We start from the raw sequence: 21,846 nt of genomic DNA on the forward strand, positions 1-21,846 counted from the left end.
TGTTAGTGGCTTTTAAGTAAGTGTGCGTTGGAGTTTTCCTATAACTCAGATAGCTCCCAAGTAATCAAGTCTGAACTATTACATGTATTTATCAAGTTTTAAGGGCACAACACTGAGCAGTATTACTCTGTTGTAATCCTCTGAGCTAATCTGGCTCCCACTCAGGCAAAATCCCAGAGATACTTGCATTTTAGTCTTGATGTGGCTCCCTGGGCTCCAGGTGTTTCACATGGTGTCTCCTCTCTCTCCTTCCCTCCTACCTTGGCTGGAAGTCTACCCTTGTTCTCTACCCTGCTCAGTCATCGGCTGATCAGCTTTTATTGACAAATCAGAAAATAAATGGGGAACAAGTTTACATAACATTGAGACAGGAGATTCTCAGAATAAAAATTGCAACCAGATATGGGGAGCACAGAAATCAACACTTGAATAATCTTCACACAGTGCTCGATAACATTATACCTACAGAAGAGGCAGGGCTACTCAGTGAAATTAGGAGGAAAGCCATTAGAACATGGCATAGAAGCTAAGTCTTGAAGTATGTTTAAGAAGGAAGAATAATCATAGCTTTGTCAAATATTACTAAACATGGAATTTGGCCATGTCTTTCACAGAAATATAATATCTAGGAGGGATTTGTACAGATTAGTAATACTAGTGTGTCTGTAAGAGAGAGCGATCCACTAGAAAAGGAGAGCTTGATTATGTAGAGAGAAAAGACTAATTAAAAAGATAGAGTGGTTAGATAGAATCAACCTTTGATAGGAGCAAGAGAATAAGGTTAGCGCACACTTATGACCGTGGAACGGAGAGATGGTGACTTGTGCTTGGAATTGCAGCACTTAATAGGCTGAGGTAGGGGTATTTCTGTGAAGTCAGATCAGCCTGGGGACAAGAATTGAAACAAAAGAGACAAGCAACAGTAGGGTGGGCAGCTGATCCATGATGGTCACAATAAAGTTGCTTGTCTAAGGTTCCAGTCAACAGCTGTCGCCACCCAACAGCATATAATCTGGAGGTATGCTGGAGAATGCAGGAAGTGGAAGGTTGGCTTGAGTTGTTGGCAGTGAAAGAATTCACCAAGTCAGAGCAGAGTTACTGAGAACACTGCAAGGGAGCCCCTGCCCCCTTAGGAAGGGGCTTGCTGTGTGTATGTAGTGCCTTTGTTTGTTTGCTACCTTACATAAATGGTTGGTCAGTGTTTGACTCAGGTGGGAGTGGAGTCAGGACTTGTAGGGTGGCAGTTCCATGTTGGAAGTTTGTGGTATAGTTAGTTTTGATTGGCTGTGTTCAGTCACAACCTTTCTGTAGTACCCATCAGACCACTCCTCAGTGCTCCAGCTTCCTGAGTTTCTTGTTACTCTTTCTCCCATAAGCAGCATGGTAAACTCATTAGTACACCCAGCTGGTCTCGGGTGGAATCTTTGTTTTGGTTTTCGGTGCCCTCTGAGTATGGGTAAAATAGACATTCATTTATGTCTTCTCAGGAAAAGACATGCTACAGATATAAATTTGTGTGTTATGCTTGACAGATTATGTAGTTTTTTTCAGTAGATTTAAAAAAAAAAAAGAAAGATTTATTTATTATATAAGTACACTGTAGCTGTCTTCAGACACACCAGAAGAGGGCATCAGATCTCATTACAGATGGTTGTGAGCCACCATGTGGTTGCTGGGAATTGAACTCAGGCCCTCCGAAAGAGCAGTCAGTGCTCTTAACCACTGAGTCATCTTTCTAGCCCCTTCAGTAGCTTTTATATTGTTAAATAATTGTATTAATTCTTTGAGAATTTTATACAATATACTTTGAACATTCATCCCCCTCAGCCCTCCTGTGCCTTCCCACCCAACTTTATGATTACTTCTTCTTCTTTCTCCATCAAGTCCAGCTAGTGGGTACATTACTAAAGCGCGAGCGCACACCCTCTGCTAGGATTTTGTCTGGCTAGAGCTTGTACAGGTCTTGTGCATGCTGTCCCTATTGTGCATGGAAATTCAATTGCTTTTATTATATCAGTGAAGTTGCTCTTTAATTGAGCATATCATAGGTGGTAAAAATAGATTTGTTACAGGTTCGAGGAGACATGAAAAGCTCAGAGTAGGAAAGCAAACTGTCTAGGAAATAGAGTAGTTTGAGTCCCTTTCATGTCTTTACTTGTAAATGTAAAGTGAAATAGCCAGTCTGTTCCTGACCAGTAAGAGTGCCACTTAGTTCTACTTCCCAGAGCCCCAGAGGAACCTACTTCCTTTGTGCTTTCAGAATTTTGCAGGCAACGCACTGTTCTTAGGGTCAGAAGAGTATTGTTTTCCCGTTTTAGAAGGTAGAGGAGGGGTGCCAACCCTCCACTTGCAGACGGATTAGTTCTTATAAAGTCAGTTTCTGTGGGACAGTTACCAAATTCAGCCAGAGTGCTTATCACTTCAGTAGATCTGTGGCTGTCTGTCTGTCTGTCTCTCCATCTCTGTCTCTCTCTGTGTGCATGTGCGCGCGTGTGTGTTTGTGTCTGTCAAAAAGAACTTTGTATTCTCAGTCATGAAAAAACACTTGGAAAGGTACTCCTCTTCTGCTCCACCTATTTTATTGAATGAGTCTGTTGTTTTTTTGTTTTTTGTTTTTTTTAAATTAAGTAGCAGAACTTTGGGGAAAGACTAAGAAAAGACCATTTTCTATGGAATATACTATGGTTTAAGATCAAGAGACATTTTGATATTCAATATCAGTTAAGAAAGGTATTTGAATGTGAGATGAAATTTAGTTCAATTTTTGAATCTTACTTTTGGTTTCTATAAAAGAACCTATGTGCTCTTTCAATAAATTCTACCTGACCTTGGATACTTTTACAAAAGACATTTTTAAAGACTTACAAAATTAAATGATGCTTCAGTTCTAAAAACATTAGCTGGACTGGGGATATATTTAATGGTAGAGGATGTGGGTAGCATTCAGAAGTACTCAGTCCCCAGAACCAAGAAAAGTCCACCACATCTGATTTGAGGGAGGGTTCATGTGTATTCTGTGCATTGAATTCATTCATCTCAACTCTGAATGTCAGAGACATTTATTATGAATCCATTGACTAGTGACTTGTTTTCTTACCAGAAGGAAGTGAGGTCTGTGTGTTAAGTGCCACCTGCAGTAGTTGTACAGAAATCCAGGGTCTCCTGTTCTGAGTGACAACATCCTGTTACATTAGGGAAGGCTTATAATTTGTTTCCATTTAGAACCGTGGATTATCTGGCCTATAATAACGAGCTTTTGTCTTCCAGTGTACAGACATTAGTGTTTAAAGTTGAACAGAAAGCAAAAGGAAGAGAAGATACTCAGAAGAAGAACAAAGGGGCTCGTCAGTAGGAGATGCTGCTGTCTCTAATTGTTATGGAGTAATAAAAAAGGATTTGTGCATTTGGTTTGTTTGTTTTTGTTTTGGGTTGTTTTGGTTTTGTTTTGATGGTACAAGCTTAGGGATATTGCCAGGTATCCAGCACTCAGTTCGGGGGTCTCTACATGAGACCTCGTCTCAGAAAAACCAAACAGCAACAATAGAAAGCATACAGACAGACGAGTGGGATTGGGAGGTATTGCCATGAAAGTCAATCTTTTATTGCATGGGAGCTTTTTAATTTCATGAAACCTATCAGTCAGTCCTTGCTGTTATTTCCCAAGCTGTGTTATGTTGTCAGAAAGGCCTTGCCCGCTGCTTCTGTCTTGAATGCCTTTCTTCGTTTTTTTCTCTAGCTGTTCTTAAGTTTCAAGTCCTACATTAAAGTCTTTGATTCATGTTGCATTTATTTTCCTGCAGGGTAGGAGATAAGGGTCTAGATTCATCCTTATACAAGTGACTGCACAGCTTTTCCAGAACCATTTGAGAATGTCTTATCCAGGGCACTGGTTTTTTGTTTTGTTTTGTTTTTTGACACCTTTGTCAAAACCAAGAGGTTTATTTTCTGCCTGTTATTCCGTCCCATGGACACACTGCCTGTCTTTATGCCTGACTACCCTGGTTTTGTGATCTGAAGTATACTTTGTGATTCTTCTTTTTTTTTTTTTTCTGTTTCTGCTAATAATTTTATTAGATCTTCTGAATTATTCACAGAAATATAAAACAGCTCCAAAAGTCATGCTAAAGAACAGAAGACCTCAGATAGCTAAGATACTCAAACAGGGAATGCAGTGGTAGAGGAGTCATAATACCAAATTACAAAACATATTTTAGACTTTTGTTCCCTAAGAAAGAACAGTTTATTATATGCCTTGATTCTGGAACTTTTACATCTTGTTATAGTAAGAATTTAGAAAAAAGAATTTAAAAGTCGATAAATAAAATTCTTACTATAGTCAAACTATATTCTTTCTCTTGTAAACATGGTTTTCCAGTTGAAAATACTTTTGACCATAACACTTAGCTATAAATTTTATGGATATAATTTCTGATCATTTTTCCTTTTGAGTAGGAAGAGAGAGTAGTCCTGTTGCTTTTTGTAGACTCTGCTCTAATCATACATTCTTCTTTATTTAAAAATACGTATTCCATTGCCTGTAGAAGGAAGCTTAAAAGTTGAACCTAATAGGTAAGATCAAACTCTGTGCCCTCAGCATCCTTCAGGGCTTGTTCTGTCACTGTGCTCTCTCTATAGTCTTTTCTTGATAAGCTAGGCGTGATCTAACCTTCCATCTTTTAACCATATTAAAACTTGAATCAGCTTATGGTTAAAGCTTACATTACACATGGCCCAGTTCTTCCCAGGCTCACTAGCTGATGCTGTGCTCATCATGTTGTGTGTTCATATACTGAACAAAGTACGCAAAATATTAATGTTCAGACCTGAGAAGCAGCAAGGGCAGGAACATCAAGGCTCCTGTCCTCGTTGAGTTTGGGAAACAACAAGAAAACTTAACAAATATACAGACAGGACCTTTTCTGTTTCAGAGTACACATGAACACCATGGTGTGTGATAGGAGCTTGAGGAGTAGGATGGTGGTGTCTTTGAAAATGGAGGGTGTAAAGAAACAGGCATTGGGGGCTGGGGATTTAGCTCAGTGGTAGAGCGCTTACCTAGGAAGCGCAAGGCCCTGGGTTCGGTCCCCAGCTCCGAAAAAAAGAACCAAAAAAAAAAAAAAAAAAAAAAAAAAGAAACAGGCATAGATTTGGGGAGCAGAGTTCTTTGTTTGATTACTGGAGACTGAGTCAAGGGTTTTTTTTCATGGTAGGTAAGTACTCATCTTCTGGGCTGTACCCTAGTTCTTTTTTGTAAGCACATACATATTCATACATGGACTTAACACACATGCACATAATTAAAAATAAAGTTGTTTTTAAAATGTTAAGAGAAAATGCATAGCCCAGGCGGTCAATCAGTGATACATTGTATTATACACAAGGCCTTGGCTCACTCCCCAGCCGCCCGCCTCCCCCTCTGACCTGGCCCCCAAAGTTAGTTGGTATTGTATATAAAATATATAATGTTCTGTATTTTTATAGTATCACATAGTTATAGTTACATAGTATATAATTGTTACTTTGTACAATATTCTAATCATCTTGGAAAGGTATCAAAAGTTTTTAACATCTTAGCAATAATGCTTAGTATTTTTTACAATATAAATAGTTCCACTTTTTTTTGCCTCATTTTTATTTTGATGGTACTAGGATTGAACCTAGGGATAAGCACTAGCATTAAACTGTATCCTTTCCTCATATTTTTTTTAAAAAAAAATTTTTATGTGTGTATTTTGCCTACATGTGTGTCTGTGTATCATGTATATGCTTGGTGCCTGCCAGAGGCCAGAAAGGGGCGTCATATACCCCAGAAATATATCTCTTTGTAGGCAGAAATCTGTTCTGTTTGAATTCTGTAAAGAGATAGTTGAATTCATCATTAAAAGCAAGAGTCAACTAAGCCTCTCAAAAAGGAGCATTGATTCTAACTCACTTCAAAAACTGAATTACCATTGTTAATATCCTTGTCCGTTCTTTAAACTGCTAAGTCTTTTTAGAAAAATGTATCTACTGGTCTGGTATGAAGTTGACCAGTCCTGAGGGAGGAGTGAGGTTGAATATAGGAAAGATGAAAACGACGTAATAGGTTCATTCTCCAGCACCCCCTGGTCACTGAATCACTGACTACTACTTAGTGCATGTAGTAAAAATGTAGACAAGTGTTGACTATCAACTGATTTCTTAAGGTCTAAGTTACTTTTAACTCATGACGTAAGATGTGGGAGGGCTGCAGGTCTACACCACGTCAGCCCCGAATGTAGTTCTCATAGCCGTCTTATACTGCAGCACTGTGGGAAGCAAAGCCACAGGCCAACAGGAGTAGTTTCACTGAAATGTACATATACGGCATTTGTTCTCGCCCCCAACCTCGATATTTCTTCCATCAAGGTCAATAGAATCTTCATCCCCTAGCCTTGAGCCTCAAGTGCACCTCCTGTTATCATTCCACCCCTCTGTAGGCGGGGAACTCTGCTAACAGACCCTGACCTGCCTTGACTCTGCTTGGCAGGCAGAAACTTTTTTTTCTCTGCTTCAGAGAAGCAACAAACAGCTGTTGATAATGGTTTTTTAGTGTGTGTGTGTGTGTGTGTGTGTGTGTGTGTGTGTGTGTGTGTGTGTGTGTGTGTGTAAGCATGCATGCACTCACACACCATGTTTGAATGGGTGCCCTTTGAGACCAGAATAGGGCACGGGACCACCCAGATGGAGTTAGAGACAGTGTGAACTTTCTTATGGGAACTGAACTTGGGTCCTCCGGAAAAGCATTCTTTAACCACCGAGTCATCTCTCCAGCCTCTAAACTGTGAGTCTTAAATTGGGCTTGATGAATATATGAAATATAGAACATACAGTTGAAGATAAACTGTCTATTAATCTTACTTGGTTGTATGTGTGTCTCTGTGTATGTATCTATGTATATGGAAAAAGCCTATCTGTCTATTGGGTGTGTGTTTGTGAGACAGGGTTTCCTGTGTAGCCCTTGTCTGTCTTGGAACTTGCTTTGTAGACCAGGCTGGGCTCAAATTGAGAGGTCTGCCTGCCTCTGCCTCCTGAGTGCTAGGGTTAAAGGTGTGCACTACTACTTATGCAGCTTGGTCATAATTTTTTTTTAAGGTTCAAATTTTTCAAAGATAATTTTAATTCACTATTTAATAACACTTATAAATGAAGCCATTTACTAAAAATAAATGTAAAATGGACAGATATTTAAAATTAGAAGTATTTCTGGAAAAATGAAATCTTAAAAATCTTGATATAAAATTTATTTGTGTTATATCTTGGATAAAAGTTATTTTATTTTTTTATCATTCCATCTATTTCTATGAGAGTGTGTCTACATGTGTAGGTGAGGGTACTTGTGGGGCCCAGAAGATAGTATCTGGTTTCTTTGAAGTGGAGTTGCTAGACAAGAATACTGGAATCCAGACCCCATCCATCCCTCATGATAGAGCATCATCTGATCCTGACAGCTGAGACATCTCTCTAGCCCCCAATTCTCTCTTTAATTCATGTATATGTAATGCAGATCATAGCATAGAATATAGATATAGCTCTATTCCTATATATGTACCACCTGGTACATATATATTACTTTACACTTAGCAAAACGTATTATCACTGTTTACATTGTTAGTTGGAGTTTAAAAAAATAGTAATTTTTTAAAGATAACATTCAGTCTTAAGGAAGCTGGCTTAAAAAGGCTATTATTGGATAATTGAGTTTTTTTGTTTTTTGTTTTTTGTTTTTAAATAATCTAGTTGGCCACATGATTACAGTATTAAAAAGTCTTTGGGTTTCTTGTATGTGAACCATAATGGTTCAGGAGCATAATGATCATAGCTTTCTTTGAAATGTAGTTGTTTGATGAGCCGAGTGTCAGGAGGCCAATAGGGTCGCTCTCCAGCACCCCCTGGTCACTGAATCGCTGACTACTACTAGTGCGTGTAGTAAAAATGTAGACAAGTGTTGACTATCAACTGATTTCTTTCTTTTTTTTTTTTTCTTTTTTCTTTTTTTTTTCTTTTTTCTTTTTTTTTTTTTCTTTTTTTTTTTTTTTTTTTTTTTTTTTTTCAGAGCTGGGGACCGAACCCAGGGCCTTGCGCTTCCTAGGTAAGCGCTCTACCACTGAGCTAAATCCCCAGCCCCATCAACTGATTCCTTAAGGTCTAAGTTACTTTTAACTCATAGCCTGAGTCAAAGTACTAGGCTTAATTGTTTTATAGATTATTAGGGATTATGTTGAGGAGTTTTTAAAGTACATTCTTGATTTTGCAAGATAATTTTTCTTTCTGGAAGGTCAGTCATGTATGAAAATTCTGAGTGTGTCATAGATGATGACCATGTAATGAGTCCTACAGAGTGAGGGAGGCACTTCAGTTATAAGACCGTAAGTCTTTGTAAAGCCAAGTCATCTCATGAAAGGCACTTGGGATACAGTGAGGTTGATTCACATGTTTCCTTTGTTCAGTATGACTAGTTATTTTTCTAAATATGTTAAGATTTTAGTGTGTAATTCTAAATAGTGTGGTCAGTGTGGAAGTCCTGATTTTCATGTAGGAAATGTACAGTATAACTGGTATAAATGAAGATGGATAGAAAAGACCCAAACACAGAAAAAATAAAAAGCATATTCCCCACAATCTCAGCTTTAAAAGAATAACTATTTTTGTTGTGTTTTTTTTTAAGATTTATTTATTTACTATATATAAGTACACTGTAGCTGTCTTCAGACACACCAGAAGAGGGCATCAGATCTCTTTACAGATGGCTGTGAGCCACCATGTGGTTGCTGGGAATTGAACTCAGGACCTCTGGAAGAGTAGTCGGTGCTCTTAACCGCTGAGCCATCTCTCCAGCCCTTTTGTTGTGTTTTATTTTAAGATTTAATTTTTATTTTATTTTTGTATTTATGTGTGGTTCTGTGCACATGCGTGTACTGCTGGTTGAAGCCAGGAGAGGGAGTCAGATTCCCCTGGATATGGAGTTACACACATATATGAACTTCTTCGTCACCACACTCTCCAGCCCCTCGTATTCTACTACTCTATATAATGTTGTATACCCTGGAATTGCCTCATAAATGCTATTTAGCAGCTTCTTGTCATATTTGAAAAAAATACAAGAAGTTATAGTGAATATACTTCATTTAAAACTTAGTTTTAAAAACTTAAGTGGATAGGGCTAGGGCAGAGAGAGCGCTTATTTGGTAGATTGCTTGCTTAACATATAAGATGCCCTGGGTTTTATTTTTAATGTCTAGCTCCTCATAAACTGTGGGTGGTGGCATATACCTTTAATTAATATCAATTAATACCTCTAATTAACTAATACTGACTCATGGCAGCATACACCTTGAATCCTACTTAACACTCATGGAGGCAAAAGTCCAAGGTCTTTCTTGGCTCTCTCAAGTGTGAGGCCAGCCTGGATGCATGAGACCCTGTCTCAGAAATCAGTTTTTAGGGGCTGGGGATTTAGCTCAGTGGTAGAGCGCTTACCTAGGAAGCACAAGGCCCTGGGTTCGGTCCCCAGCTCCGAAAAAAAAAGAACCAAAAAAAAAAAAAAAGAAAGAAATCAGTTTTTAAAAAGTTTCCTCTTTTAAACTGAGTTTAAATTAAACTTTTAAACTAGAGTTTAATGTGAATCTTGTCCTTTTAACTCATAAATCAGTAAATGAAACGTAAGTGTATGCAGTAGGCTCCCCAGTAATTAACAACATGTACTGTATGCCTGGGAGTGCCTTAAATATGTTCTCCATATACCAACTTCTATTTTGTGCTTGTTCTCATTTTATAAAAGAAGAAATCTAATCACTAAGAGGTCAAGTGACTAGTTAGAGGGTGAGAGGAGCAAAAGCTTTTAGACCCAGCTGCAACTCTGAGGTCAGACACCAGTCACTCGGTTCTGTCATCATGGCTTTTCTGGTAACTGTCCTAAATACAGTTGTAATTAGAGTTAATATACCGAATAAGTTAATGATTTGCAATGTCGAGTTATTAGTTGTAATTCACGGACTAGAATTGTGTTTCTCTGCTGCAAGTGAATCATGGGAATGAAATATTTTACTGCCCCTCCCACCGTCAGTATCCTGCATCCTGTGCGGGGCTTTCCACCCTGAGGAGCTCCTGGTTAGGAGCGTCAGTTAACAACAGGCTCTCTGGGTTTGCCGAGGTAGGGGTTTGAAGGTGCACAGGAAGCTTGGTTTCCTCTGGACACTGCGGTGGAGTGGGGTGGGTCTCTGCCCTGCTGTGGAGCAGGGTCAGAAGCGTGAAGCAGCTGTGTAATCCGCTGGATGCTGACCAGGGCGCTCCCCATTCCAATCAGGAGCCTGAGGATTGGCTGGGCGTAGGCACACGTGACCGACATGTGGCTGTATTGGCGCAGCCTGCCGGGGTGTCACTGGAGACAGAATGGAGGTGCTGCCGGGCTCGAAAATGGGGTAGGTGCTGGGCTGTGATGACCAGGTTTGCTACAGGAGAGAGGGGGGGAGGTGGTTTTCCCATGGACTGCCTTAAACCGGTGACCTTTCCTTGGCACAGGCTCTGCTGCCACATGCCAAGCCTAGGAGGCAGGGGCGTCGTCCCACTCCTCCCCCAGCCCCCACTGCAGCACAGGAGATAGATTTCCTGTGCTTCTGATCCTGGGGTTTTTGACAGAAGAGGAAGAAAGGGGGAGGGGTAGAAGTGGTAAGGGGAGGCTGGGGAGAAAGCCGTTTTGTTTTTTATAATGCCTGTTGACAGTGGAGTGGAATAAGAGTATCTAAGGAAACGAGTAGAGGACAACAAAGAATGGAGCATATTCATGGCGAGGAGCGAAAGCCTAGCCCTTTGAAAGGCTGCTTTTCCTCCTTGGCCACAAGGACACAGGCAGTGGTAGCCAAGAGTGGGCATTCAAAGCTGCAGCTGATGGCTCATGTGGAATCTAGCGAAAAGGGCTACCGAGGATGGGAGAAAGAAAGGACATGCACTGCAGATCCCAAGTGGTCATTTGGTTGACTGGTGAAATACCGTTCAGTAGTACTGCGCCTGCTTTTGTACAGTGTAGAAGTGAACTGGCTGAGAATAGGGTGGCAGAGACACCAGTGTCTTTGTTAGCTCCAGAATGCAGTGGTAGAGGCTTTCCGTGGTGACTGCAGCAGGGCTTTGCTGTAGACAACTGCAGAGGAGTAAGTGCCCCTGAGCAGATAACATGGTCAGTAGCAGGCAGTGTACAAGACGCCAGCTCGTAGCTTCACCCCAGACAGGAGAAAGCACATATTTTGCACTTTAAAGTAGGAGATATATCAGATTATGAATGTTTTGGCAGTAAAAGTATCAAACGCTTTGATTTTATATCACAAGATAGATTCCAGATGGTTTGATTTAGCATAAGTCCTATAGGAAATCTTAATGCATTATGTATGGAACTGAATCTTTCCCTTTGTTAGTCTAGCTTTTATGCTGTTAATTAGATCATTCGAGGTCAAATCACTTTAGAATGTAAATTACTTGGTGAAAAATTGTGGGCAATAAATTTTTTATAGGCCTGATACTTGAAACCTATATTTATTAAATAAATTTGTATTTCTCTTTTGTCTTTTTAAATTTTAATTTAATAAAATCTACAGATAACTACTTTAGATGTACGTCGATTTAGTGAGTATCCACAAGGCATGCTTGGTATGTTTGAAAGTGTCCATCTGCAGACTGAGTCTTTGCCTTATTGCTGCATGTCTGTGGCAACCTCCTGCACTCCTGACACCCTGAACTGGGCTAGTAGTGGCTTTGTAGGGCCCTCTGGGATCAGTGTCCAAGACAGTCTCCTTTAAATACTGTTTGTGTGGTTATCTTAAGGGAATTTCCAATTTTGTCTCAGTATTTTTCAAAATAATAATTACTTGAGTAAATAACACGACATAAACTTTTCATTGACAAGTTAGCACCGTTTATTCATTTTTGCTTTGCTCTTTGTCACTGTTTTGAGACAGTTCAGACTGGCTTCCAACTTACTTATGCACTCCAGAGCAAATTCAAACTTCCGATCCTCCTGCCTCAGCCTTTCAAGTGCTAAGATTATAAGATTTTACCAGTAAGCCTGGCCTAACTTTATTCCTTTTGTTTGTTTGTTTTATGTTTTAATGTTATGTGATTGTGGATGTCAGGGTTAAAAGTACTTAGGGTAGCTTGTGAATCTGATAGAAAGCATAGCCAGGAGTAAAGATATCAGACAGAGTTGACAAGCGAATTAATAGCTAACTCTATTCAGTCCCCAGGATCTCAGTGTAGGTCTTGAGTTTATAAAACTCTTGTTTTCACAGATGTTGTCTCATTTAATCACTTAGTGAATGTAGCATTATTTTCATCTTATGTGTTCCAGTTCTCTTACTTGGGTGTGTGACACTACCCAAGGCCATCTATTGTGTAAAGATAAACACTTACGTCTATTTTGCTACTTCTATAAAATCACTATTAATGTCTCAGAGTAGAGCATACAAAATAGTGTATGTATGACAATTGAGTTGAAAAGCAGTATTATCCTTGTGGACAAGAATCCTGGTATATGTGACTTTGAATGTTTTGTTTTGACTTTCAAGATAGGGTCTCTCTGTGTAGCCCTGGCTCTCTTGGAACTCACTCTGCAGACCAAGCTGGCCTAGAGCTTACAGAGGAGCTTCCGCCTCCTAAGTGCTGGGATTGAAGACTTGCACCACTACTGTAAGAATGCTTTATGAAAGATTTTATAGCTTAAATTACATTTACTTTTTTATTTACTAATTTATTGTATGTATGTAGGTAGGTCACATGACAACCTACAGGTCTTGGTTCTCTCTTACCATGTGGTTTCCAGGGATCAAACTCAGTTTATCAGGCTTGATGGAAGCACCTTTACCCATGGGGCTATTACTTAGCATAGTTAAAATCAATCTTTTAAACATTTACAGTATGAAGTAAATAGAAGACTACATTAAGAAGAAATCACTCCCGTTCAGGGTAACATTCAATGTCACTGAGCTTTTGTAGTCCTTAAAATTGTTTATTGTTAATTACTATATCTAGAATTATGTGACCTATTTAGAAATTCATAAATTAAATATTCAAAAGTATGTTTTGTGAACTAAAAGCTATTCATGATTTTGTTTGCATTACTTACAATGTAGATTTTTGTTTTACTGTTTTTCTCCTTTACTGATTTTCCGTAGTGTAACTAATACTGCAGTGTTACATGTTTAAATGCTTTGCCACTCCAATCTCACTTCCCACTGGGAGGAGGAGTGCAAGTGAGACCTATTCGCACACGCACCTGAAATGTGATAGCCACTGGTTTAGAAGGACAGTAACACTTGAGGAAGCATACTCAGTACATACTTATCAGAGTGCCAGCCACTGCCAAACCTCGGAAAGAACCAAATGAAACCTGGGAACAAACTCTTACGAGACTCGGAGCAAACTGTAAGATTGAATGCAGGTTGAACACTGATAGCTTTGGCTAGCCCTGGGCACCTTTTCAAAAAGATTTATAGTATCTGAAATATTTCCTGATTTGCAAGAAAAGGGTAGATTCTTTGAGGTATGTTATATAAGGACAGCTTTCTCCTCTTTATTTTCACTTCTCCTTCAATTCTTCCTTCAAAGTGTGTGTCTTGGTTTTGCAGTGCTGGAGACCAAACCCCACAGCCTTCATGCTGTCCGAGTATCTGAGGTGCGTCCAGGAGCATTTATAGGTGTATGGTTTTGTGGTGTTGAATGCGTTGTGCATCCATAACTACCGTCATCTCCAGAATGTCTTCTTCTTGTGGAAACTTTTGAGAACATTAAAACCCAGTTTTCCTTGCCCCTTGACACCTAGCAACCAGCTCACTACTTTATGCCTTTGTGAATTTACCTGTTGTAGAACTTATAAAAAGATTCGTATAGTTGACGTCTTTTGACTGGCTCAGTTCACTTAGCATAATGTCTTCATATATGGTCTACGTTATACCGTGCTTTAGTCTCTTGTGTTTTAGCTTCGTTCCTTTCGAAAGCTAAGGAATACGGTCATATGCACACTAAGTGTTGTTTATCCGTCCTCCTTCAGAGTGTGCTCTTGTTCCGTCTTCAGTAGTGCGGCGTGACCATGTGTACTCTGAGAGCTATTGTCTTTGCTTTCATGCCCTGTGTGTGCTACCCAAATGTTTTAACTCACTGCCATTTTTAGAGACCTGTCCTTTTTACTTTCTGTCCACTGATTTTGTGCTGCTAACAGCTGTGTAGTATCCCATATTCGCCGTTATTCTAGTGGAGACTGTAGGGTTCCTTTTTTCTGAATTCTTACCTCAAACTGCAATGGTATACACTTGATCATGACTACTCACTGGTTGCTTTAGTTATGTTATTATGTTACAAATCACACCAACCCTTAATGACTTGAAATGACATTGTGCTTAAATTATAAGCATGTTATTGTTTCCATGAAGCAGGAGTTCAGGAGCATCTTGTTTGTGTGAGAAAACTCCCAATTTCTCAGGAAGCTTCAGTCAAGATTTTGGTCATCTTGGTAGTCATCAGACAAGAACGGAGGCTAATTCTAAGATGGCTCACTTGTCTGGCCTCAGCTTCCTCGTGGCTATCGGCAAGTAGCTCGTTTTGCAGATCTCCATGGGGCTGCTTGACTGTCTTCATGACATGGCAGCTGGCTTTCCCCAAGTGAACACAGCAGGAGAGAGGAAAAAAGGAAAGCACTTGTGACCAATGTTTCAGAATGTCTGTACACTGTTATTTCTGTTGTCTCCCCTTTATTAAGAGCCACTGAGTCTAGCCTACAAAAAAAAAAAGACGAGTTAGACCTCTTAAAGGAATAGAGACAGAGAATTTGCATAAGCATTTGAAGGTTGTTTTATGAACCAAGAAAAGGTCACTGGAATTTAGTCCTAAGAAAAGTGATCATCATATTGGCATTGTTCCTGTTGTAAAAAAGTACCACAAACTTAGTGGGTTTGTTGTTTGTGAGGGTTGGTTGGTTGTTTGGGTTTTGAGATGACGTCTTGTATAGCTCAGGTTACCTTTGAACTCCACATGTATCTCAGGATAGTCTTGAGCAATTACTGATTTTCTACCTCTACTGCTGGGGTTATGGATGTATACCCAGTATTATGTGGTGGTGGGGTCAAACCCAGGGCTTTGTGTGTGCAAGGCAAGCACTCTCCCAACTGAGCCATATCTGCAGCCTACTTCATGGTTTAAAACAAAAATGTACTATTGTCCATTCTTGGAGATCAGAAGTTGAGATGGTTTTCACTGTACCAAAGTGAAGACACTTCAGAGGCACAGCATGTCCTAAAAGCTGGAGAGAAACATTCATTTCCCTGCCTTTCTTTCCCCCTAGCTTCACTTCCTTTCTTCACTCTCCCTGTCATAATTTGTCTCCCTCTGAACCTGATGCTTTGCTTCCGTTGTCACATGTCCTTTCCTGCCTGACCCTGTGTCTTAACTTCTGAGGACATATGTGATAACATTGGTTCTGCCGAGTTGAGGAAAATTTGCTGTACAGGCCTTACTAATGACCTCTGCAAAGTCCTTGTGGCCAAGAAAAGCCATGCGTTTGGAGATAACAGTGCTGTCATTTTGTTTGCCACAGGTGTCCTAGCATAGCCTTTTTCCTTGAAGCATTTTAAATATTAATTTTGAAAATAATTCTTTTGTGAGTGGGTGTTTATCTGTATATTAACTACTTAGGACTTAGTCTGTGACAGAAACTGAGAGATGAAGTTATCCTTTGTACCTTTTAGACTTTCGCAGCACCTTTTGTGGACTTCCTAGTCAACCCCCAGCCTCTCTGTACCATCTAACCACATACACACTGGTGTTATATCTCCCTCCCTGGTTTCCTAGATTCCTCCATACTGCGTGTGCGTGCATGTCTGTGTCTGAGTCACACACACACACACACACACACACACACACACACACACACACACACACACACACATACACACACACACTATTCCTGTTACTGAACTTGGGGGTCACAACCTGTACCCCAAGTCAGGTCTGGTCACCCATCCTCAGCAATTAAAAGCCAATTGAAAGAACCAAATTAAAAGTGGAAGCTGAAGACTTCTTCAGTGTGGCCACATTGGGAAGAGAGAGATGTAGGGACCCCTCCCTCCCTCCATCTTCTCTGTCCTGAAGTGAAATTAAAGTGAAAATAGAGGACCTAGGATTTGTCCATCTAAACAGTTTAGGTCAGGATGTGTGACCACTACCATCATGTCCTTGTCTGGACTTTATTCTCATTCTGTAATCCAAAAGGTTTTTACAACTGTGTGGAATCTTTTCCCAGGAGACAAGTTTCCCTTTGCTTCTTCCACCATGAGATTCTTAGGAAATTTCTATTTCTTTAAGGGCTCGTTTCAGTAGTATGATAGTCAGATTGAAAGACCTGGCTCTCCCTTTTATCTTTGTTTCTGCCAGGTCTGTTGCCTTCCTTTCCTGAAATACATTTGCATTGATGCCACTGTGGTCTGATGGGTGAAGCAGTTGTGGCCAAGAGAACAGTAGGTGGTGCACACAGCCCTAATGGGTCCTTTTATGGGAGAGCTTCCTGACCCCCAAACTCCAGGTGACCTCAGAACAAGGGACATATTAGCTTATCTTTATATTATTTTCCCAGAGCTGTTGTAACAGAGTGCCACCGATGGTAGTCTAGAACATTAGAAATCCCTGATTTTACTCTTCTGGAGGCCAGAGTGTTGGAAAGATTAATTTTTTCTGAAGACTCCAAGGAAAGAACTTGTCCCTGTCTTAGTTTTTGATGCCTGGTGACGTCCATTACCTCCCAGCTCTCTCGTCAGTCTGTCTCCATCGTCAGACAGTATTCCTACTTCGTGTCTCCTGGTGTCTGTCTAGTCACGGCCTTCAATTGCACCAGTCATAGATTTGGGTCCTACTTTAATATAATGTCTTAGCTTTCTTACTGTGCATAGAGCCCGTCTCTAAAAGGTTTATATTTATGTGCTCCTGTGACTCAAACAGTCCAGACTGTTGCTAGAAATGAAAATCAGCAACATATAAAAGAATACCCAAACAAAGCAGAAATAGTTTTCTAAACTAAGAAAAATAGTATTTTTTTTTCTTTTTGTAAAGAAAACCCAGAGCCAAAACCCTGCTAGCCAGCATACTCTGAAAGTGAAAACCAGCATCGGGCTTTTCCCTGACTTAGATGGAGACTGCATTTCTTCCCACTGGTGGAGCTTGGCTTTATAGTCTGACATGGTTGGTACTGTCAGCCCAGAGTGGAAGGGGAGCACCTTCTGGGCATAAGTACTTTTGATAGGAAAAGGTTTCTTATACCACTAACACCCCCTTACAAGACTAGGTGATGGTGTATGGATAAGAAGTTATTAAATATTTTTTGATTCCATTATGTAGCCACAGAAAGGAATCCATTATTTTATTCTTTAATGGAAGAGTATTTTTTCATTTTTCTTTGACTTTGTCTTGCTTTCTGTTTGTTCCTGTAACTGATAGGGCGTATTCTGTCTGTTCTTTTCTCTTGCATTTACCTTCTATGTGACTAGAGTTGGGAACATTTTTGTGGAATTACAGAAACTGCATGTTACAAACAGACATCTCCTAAAGATGTGTATGTGTACCTTAGGTGGGGAGACAAAACATGTCAAAGTAAGCTAGAGCATAGTTACGCCAGGGTTCGTCATGTTTACTGCTCCTTCAGCAGGAGTGTGCAGTGTGGACTAGAGGTGTCAGAGAGGCTTTGTGTAAGGCAGCTGCTCTGGACCTGGAAAAGTAAGATGCACCATAGCAAAGAGCATGAAAATGCATGTACACACCAAAGAGGAGGTCAGAGCACACACGCATACGTGCACACATGTACACACCAAAGAGGAGGTCAGAGCACACACACATATACACGCACACATGTACACACCAAAGAGGTCAGAGCACACACACGCATACGTGCACACATGTACACACCAAAGAGGAGGTCAGAGCACACACACGCATACGTGCACACATGTACACACCAAAGAGGAGGTCAAAGCACACATGCATACGTGCACATATGTACACACCGAAGAGGAGGTCAGAGCACACACATGCATACGTGCACACATGTACACACTCTTAAAGAAGTCTTAGAAGAAACAAAGGACCAGACAAACATGAAGGAGAGAAGAAGACAAAGAATTTTTAAATGGTAGACTATATATGATGCTGACAATATGCTTAGACAGCTAGAGGAGACAAATTAGCAAGAAGACTTACCTACTGAAGATATTTCTAAACAGTTAAAGAATCTTTCTTTCCAGAGGGAACTTTCTGATTTGAATCCTAGCTGGTTTTCACAGATTAGTATCAAACTAGTCCAGACCACATTAAAAAATGAGACATGCACCACTTTGTTTTATGGATGTAGCATAATCTTCATTCAAAATCTTAAAGTCCCCACACATACACATACATACATGCACACACACACACATACAAACATGTGCATAAACACCCACAAACACACACACATACACACACACCCACACACATACATATTCATAAACACACCTACACTCACATACACACACACATACATAAACACACCTCCCCACCCCTGCTGCCCTCCACCCCCACACATGGTTCTCATAAGATACTGAAATACTTAAAATTGAAGAGAATAAAGCACGAACAAGTGGGGTTTGTTTCAGGAATGGCTCAACATTAGAAGAACATACTTTGAGAGAGGAAAAACCTCCAGCAACTTAGGGTTTCAGCAACCCCAGACTTAAAATAGTAACAATGAGTTCTCCACATTTAATCCTAATTATGTATCTTTTACATTTACGTTGCCTTTCTCATTTCTTGCAATGCTGTGTTTTTCAGTAAGCATTTGGAGAAGAGTTAGATAACAGTCTCCTTTTGGCTTGCTTTTGACCTACCTAAATATTTATGCATGAACAGAGATCTAATTGGCTTCTTAACTATAGAAAAATAAATTGGCGTGTGTGTATACTCTTCGTAAAGTCAGGGTTTTGAGATTATTTTTCTCATTTCACAGGCATGTACCATTGTGTGATCACATAAGCATCTTTCCTGTGCTTGTGTGGGTGCTGGGGATTAAACCCAGAGCCTTGCACATTCAAGGCAAGAAGTCTACCACTGAGCATCACCTCCAGCTCCCAAATTTAAAAATAAAAAGTTGCTGAATGACTTTCCAGTTATATTATTTGGTATGAAATTCTTATGATGGCATGAAATGTATTCCCAAAGTAAATGCATGAGTTCACAAGTTTTGTAAAGACCAGTTGCAGGTGAAGAGTGACAACTCAGCGTCCTAGGAGGGTTGAAAGGTGGAGAATTCCTGCATGAAATATCTTGTTGTTTCCTTTTCCATTGTTAGAGCAGAAGAACTTCAATGAGTGAGGTTGTGTAGGGGAATAGAGATCAGGAAAATCATGAAAGACTACCATTCAAAACAAGCCAGAGGTTTCAGCCATTAAGACTGCCTGCTGTGGCTTCCAGAGAACCTAGGTTGGTTCTCATACAGACACGGGGCAGATCACAACTGCCTATAACTCCAGCTTCAGAGGATCTGATGCCCTCTTCTGGCCTCCTTGGGCATAGAACTTCTGTGCACAGTCTGTACCAAGGTCAGCCCCCATCTGAACACTTGTAATAGTGTCTGCCTGCTGTGCGGTTTGCTTTTTGTGATTGTGTAATTGTGACCTGTCTTAGTATATTTCCACATTACGTTTCCTTGTTTGTTTGTTGTTTTAGAGTAGCATCTGTTTTTGTAAATGAAATAAATTACTTTGAAGCTTAATTATTAGAACTTCGTCAGATCCCCACTTGTCAGGTGATTTCAATGTGCTGTGTATTTCTGGACCTGCTCATTATTGGCATATCTAAACAGAAAAATGGTTATTTTTTTTTTCTGTGAGGTTCTCCTCCATCTTTAAGAGCTCTCGTTGGTGCTGCAGAGAGTGGCTTACTTCTGCACTCTCGTCTGTTGGTGTAAGGGAAGGACGGCTTCACTGGAAGTTTTGTTAAGAAGTTATGCTACACGTGTGTTTTATAGTTTACTTACACGTTTTTGTTTTTCAGTCTATACTGTGTGCTGACTCCACTGGTGTTCCTGTAAGCTATATTAAAGCAGTTGGTAAATGCCCAGCTGCAGGTTGAAGTAACGAAGGGGCAAATGGTAGCTGACAAATAACCACCCCTAAGCCTGAGCCCGGGCATCCAAATGCAAGTGCTTGTCCTTTGCACATTGGAGACTTCCTGTGGATGGTCTCCAACCCAGGCCTCCCTCCTTGGGCATCGCTGGGCTGTCCCATTCACCAATGACTTGTAGAACTGACTAGATCCGAGTCCCTTGATATGTTATCAAGGTCCCCAAGTTGTGCCATTCCCATATTATCATGAGTAGCCAGTATGATATTATTCTTGTATTAGATAATGCAGAATTGTTTATTCTTAATTTTAATTCCAAAGTGAGTTGACATTAAACTAAACAGAGAATGTGGGCTTCCTGACTCTTCCTTGATCAATCCCAGCATACCTTGTGTCATCCTGTAACTAGTCATGCCAAGGACCTCTTATTTCTGAGCTGTTCTCTCTCTTGTCTTCTCTATTTTCTCTCCTTTCTTTGCAGTCTTACTTCTAAGGTCATCCATGTTAACCCTTTTATCTTTTAGCCTGTTTGAATACTGACCACTTTTGCCATAGGATACTCCCATCAGAATTTTGTTTTCCTTTGTGATGACTTTATGAATGGCTGGAGTTCTTTGGCATTGTAAATCTTAAGAACTACGTTGCCATAGATAATGTTTTAATACAAAGCCTTTTATTAAATAAAAATGGTAGGATGAACTCTCGTCTCATTACTGTATCCTAGTTCTGAAATCCTATTAGCCAAGTCCAAATCAGAAACTAAAGTGCAACGTTACTTACACAGATTCTTTATCAGTGGTTATATTCTGTAAGTTTGACGTACTGGACTAGTTAGGTCATCTTTAACCTTGAAAGAGTCTTACCAGTAGAAATCTTACCTGTAGACATGCAGATATCTTCAAAAGGGACTGAAGCTCTGCCCTTTCCTGTTTCTCTTCAGCTCAGACCCCATGTTCCGTCCTCTTAGGGAAGAAACTATTGGTGCTTGAAAGATGTCGTTTGGAGAGCAAACCTGGACACAAGCACCACTCCTCCTGTCTGGAGAGCTTCGCTTCCTTTGTCTACACGCAGCTACTCCATTTTTAGTAGTGAATTTCAAAATCCTTTTTAACCTTATAGGTCCAAGGGTAGCCAAGGATGGCAGCAGCCTCATATGATCAGTTGTTAAAGCAAGTTGAGGCCCTGAAGATGGAGAACTCAAATCTTCGACAAGAGCTCGAAGATAATTCCAATCACCTTACAGAACTGGAAACTGAGGCATCTAACATGAAGGTATCAAGACTGCGACTTTGATTGTAGCTTATCCACTTTCAGTGTTTCCTCTTGTAAACTTGGGATAGCTAAGACACTTTATTTACCTAAAACTATATATAATAAACTCTTAGAAGAGTTAACATATTCTTAGTAAATGCATCAAATTAATCTACTGAATCATGCAAAAAAAATTAACCTTGGTTTTGGTTCATTCTTAGTCTTTAATTTTAAAAATAAGATCCCCAACTTTACCTTATACTTGATTTAGTGGAAAGGTTTTCTGTATACTTGTGGAGATTAGCTTTATTTTACAGATATTGACTAGTATCTCAAAGGTTACATTGTCCTGTTTAGAAAATACAGTCATCATCAAGTCTACGTGGTGATTGCCATGGTACTTCAAGCCCTGAAGTTTTTTCCAGGTAGCAAAAAGAGTTAGAGTATTTAGTGTGT

The 21,846-nt window shown here is 40.0% G+C and overlaps 1 protein-coding gene and 1 long non-coding RNA gene across 39 annotated transcripts in view; both read left to right on the top strand.

Annotated features, from left to right (window-relative positions):
- The window catches only part of Apc (APC regulator of WNT signaling pathway), a 96,979-nt gene that overhangs the window by 14,480 nt on the left and 60,653 nt on the right, over positions 1–21,846 (top strand). For 12 of the 38 annotated variants that reach the window (XM_087592085.1, XM_087592105.1, XM_087592089.1 and 9 more), the window contains exons 1-2: positions 10,381–10,439; positions 21,259–21,411. The exons of 7 other annotated variants lie outside the window; for them this stretch is intronic. Coding sequence is in view for 17 of the 31 variants with exons in the window: in XM_087592070.1 (XP_087448196.1) it covers positions 21,277–21,411 (135 nt within the window). In the remaining 14 variants the exon portion in view is untranslated. 38 annotated transcript variants of the gene reach the window in all.
- LOC147999719 (uncharacterized) lies at positions 11,612–20,838 on the top strand. The gene is made up of 4 exons (XR_015642852.1): positions 11,612–11,634; positions 12,573–12,693; positions 13,632–13,678; positions 19,025–20,838. It is a non-coding gene; the product is annotated as an uncharacterized LOC147999719 (long non-coding RNA).

Source organism: Rattus norvegicus, chromosome 18 (assembly GCF_021556685.1).
Source record: "Rattus norvegicus strain SHRSP/BbbUtx chromosome 18, alternate assembly SHRSP_T2T, whole genome shotgun sequence".
Classification (NCBI taxonomy): Eukaryota; Metazoa; Chordata; class Mammalia; order Rodentia; family Muridae; genus Rattus; species Rattus norvegicus.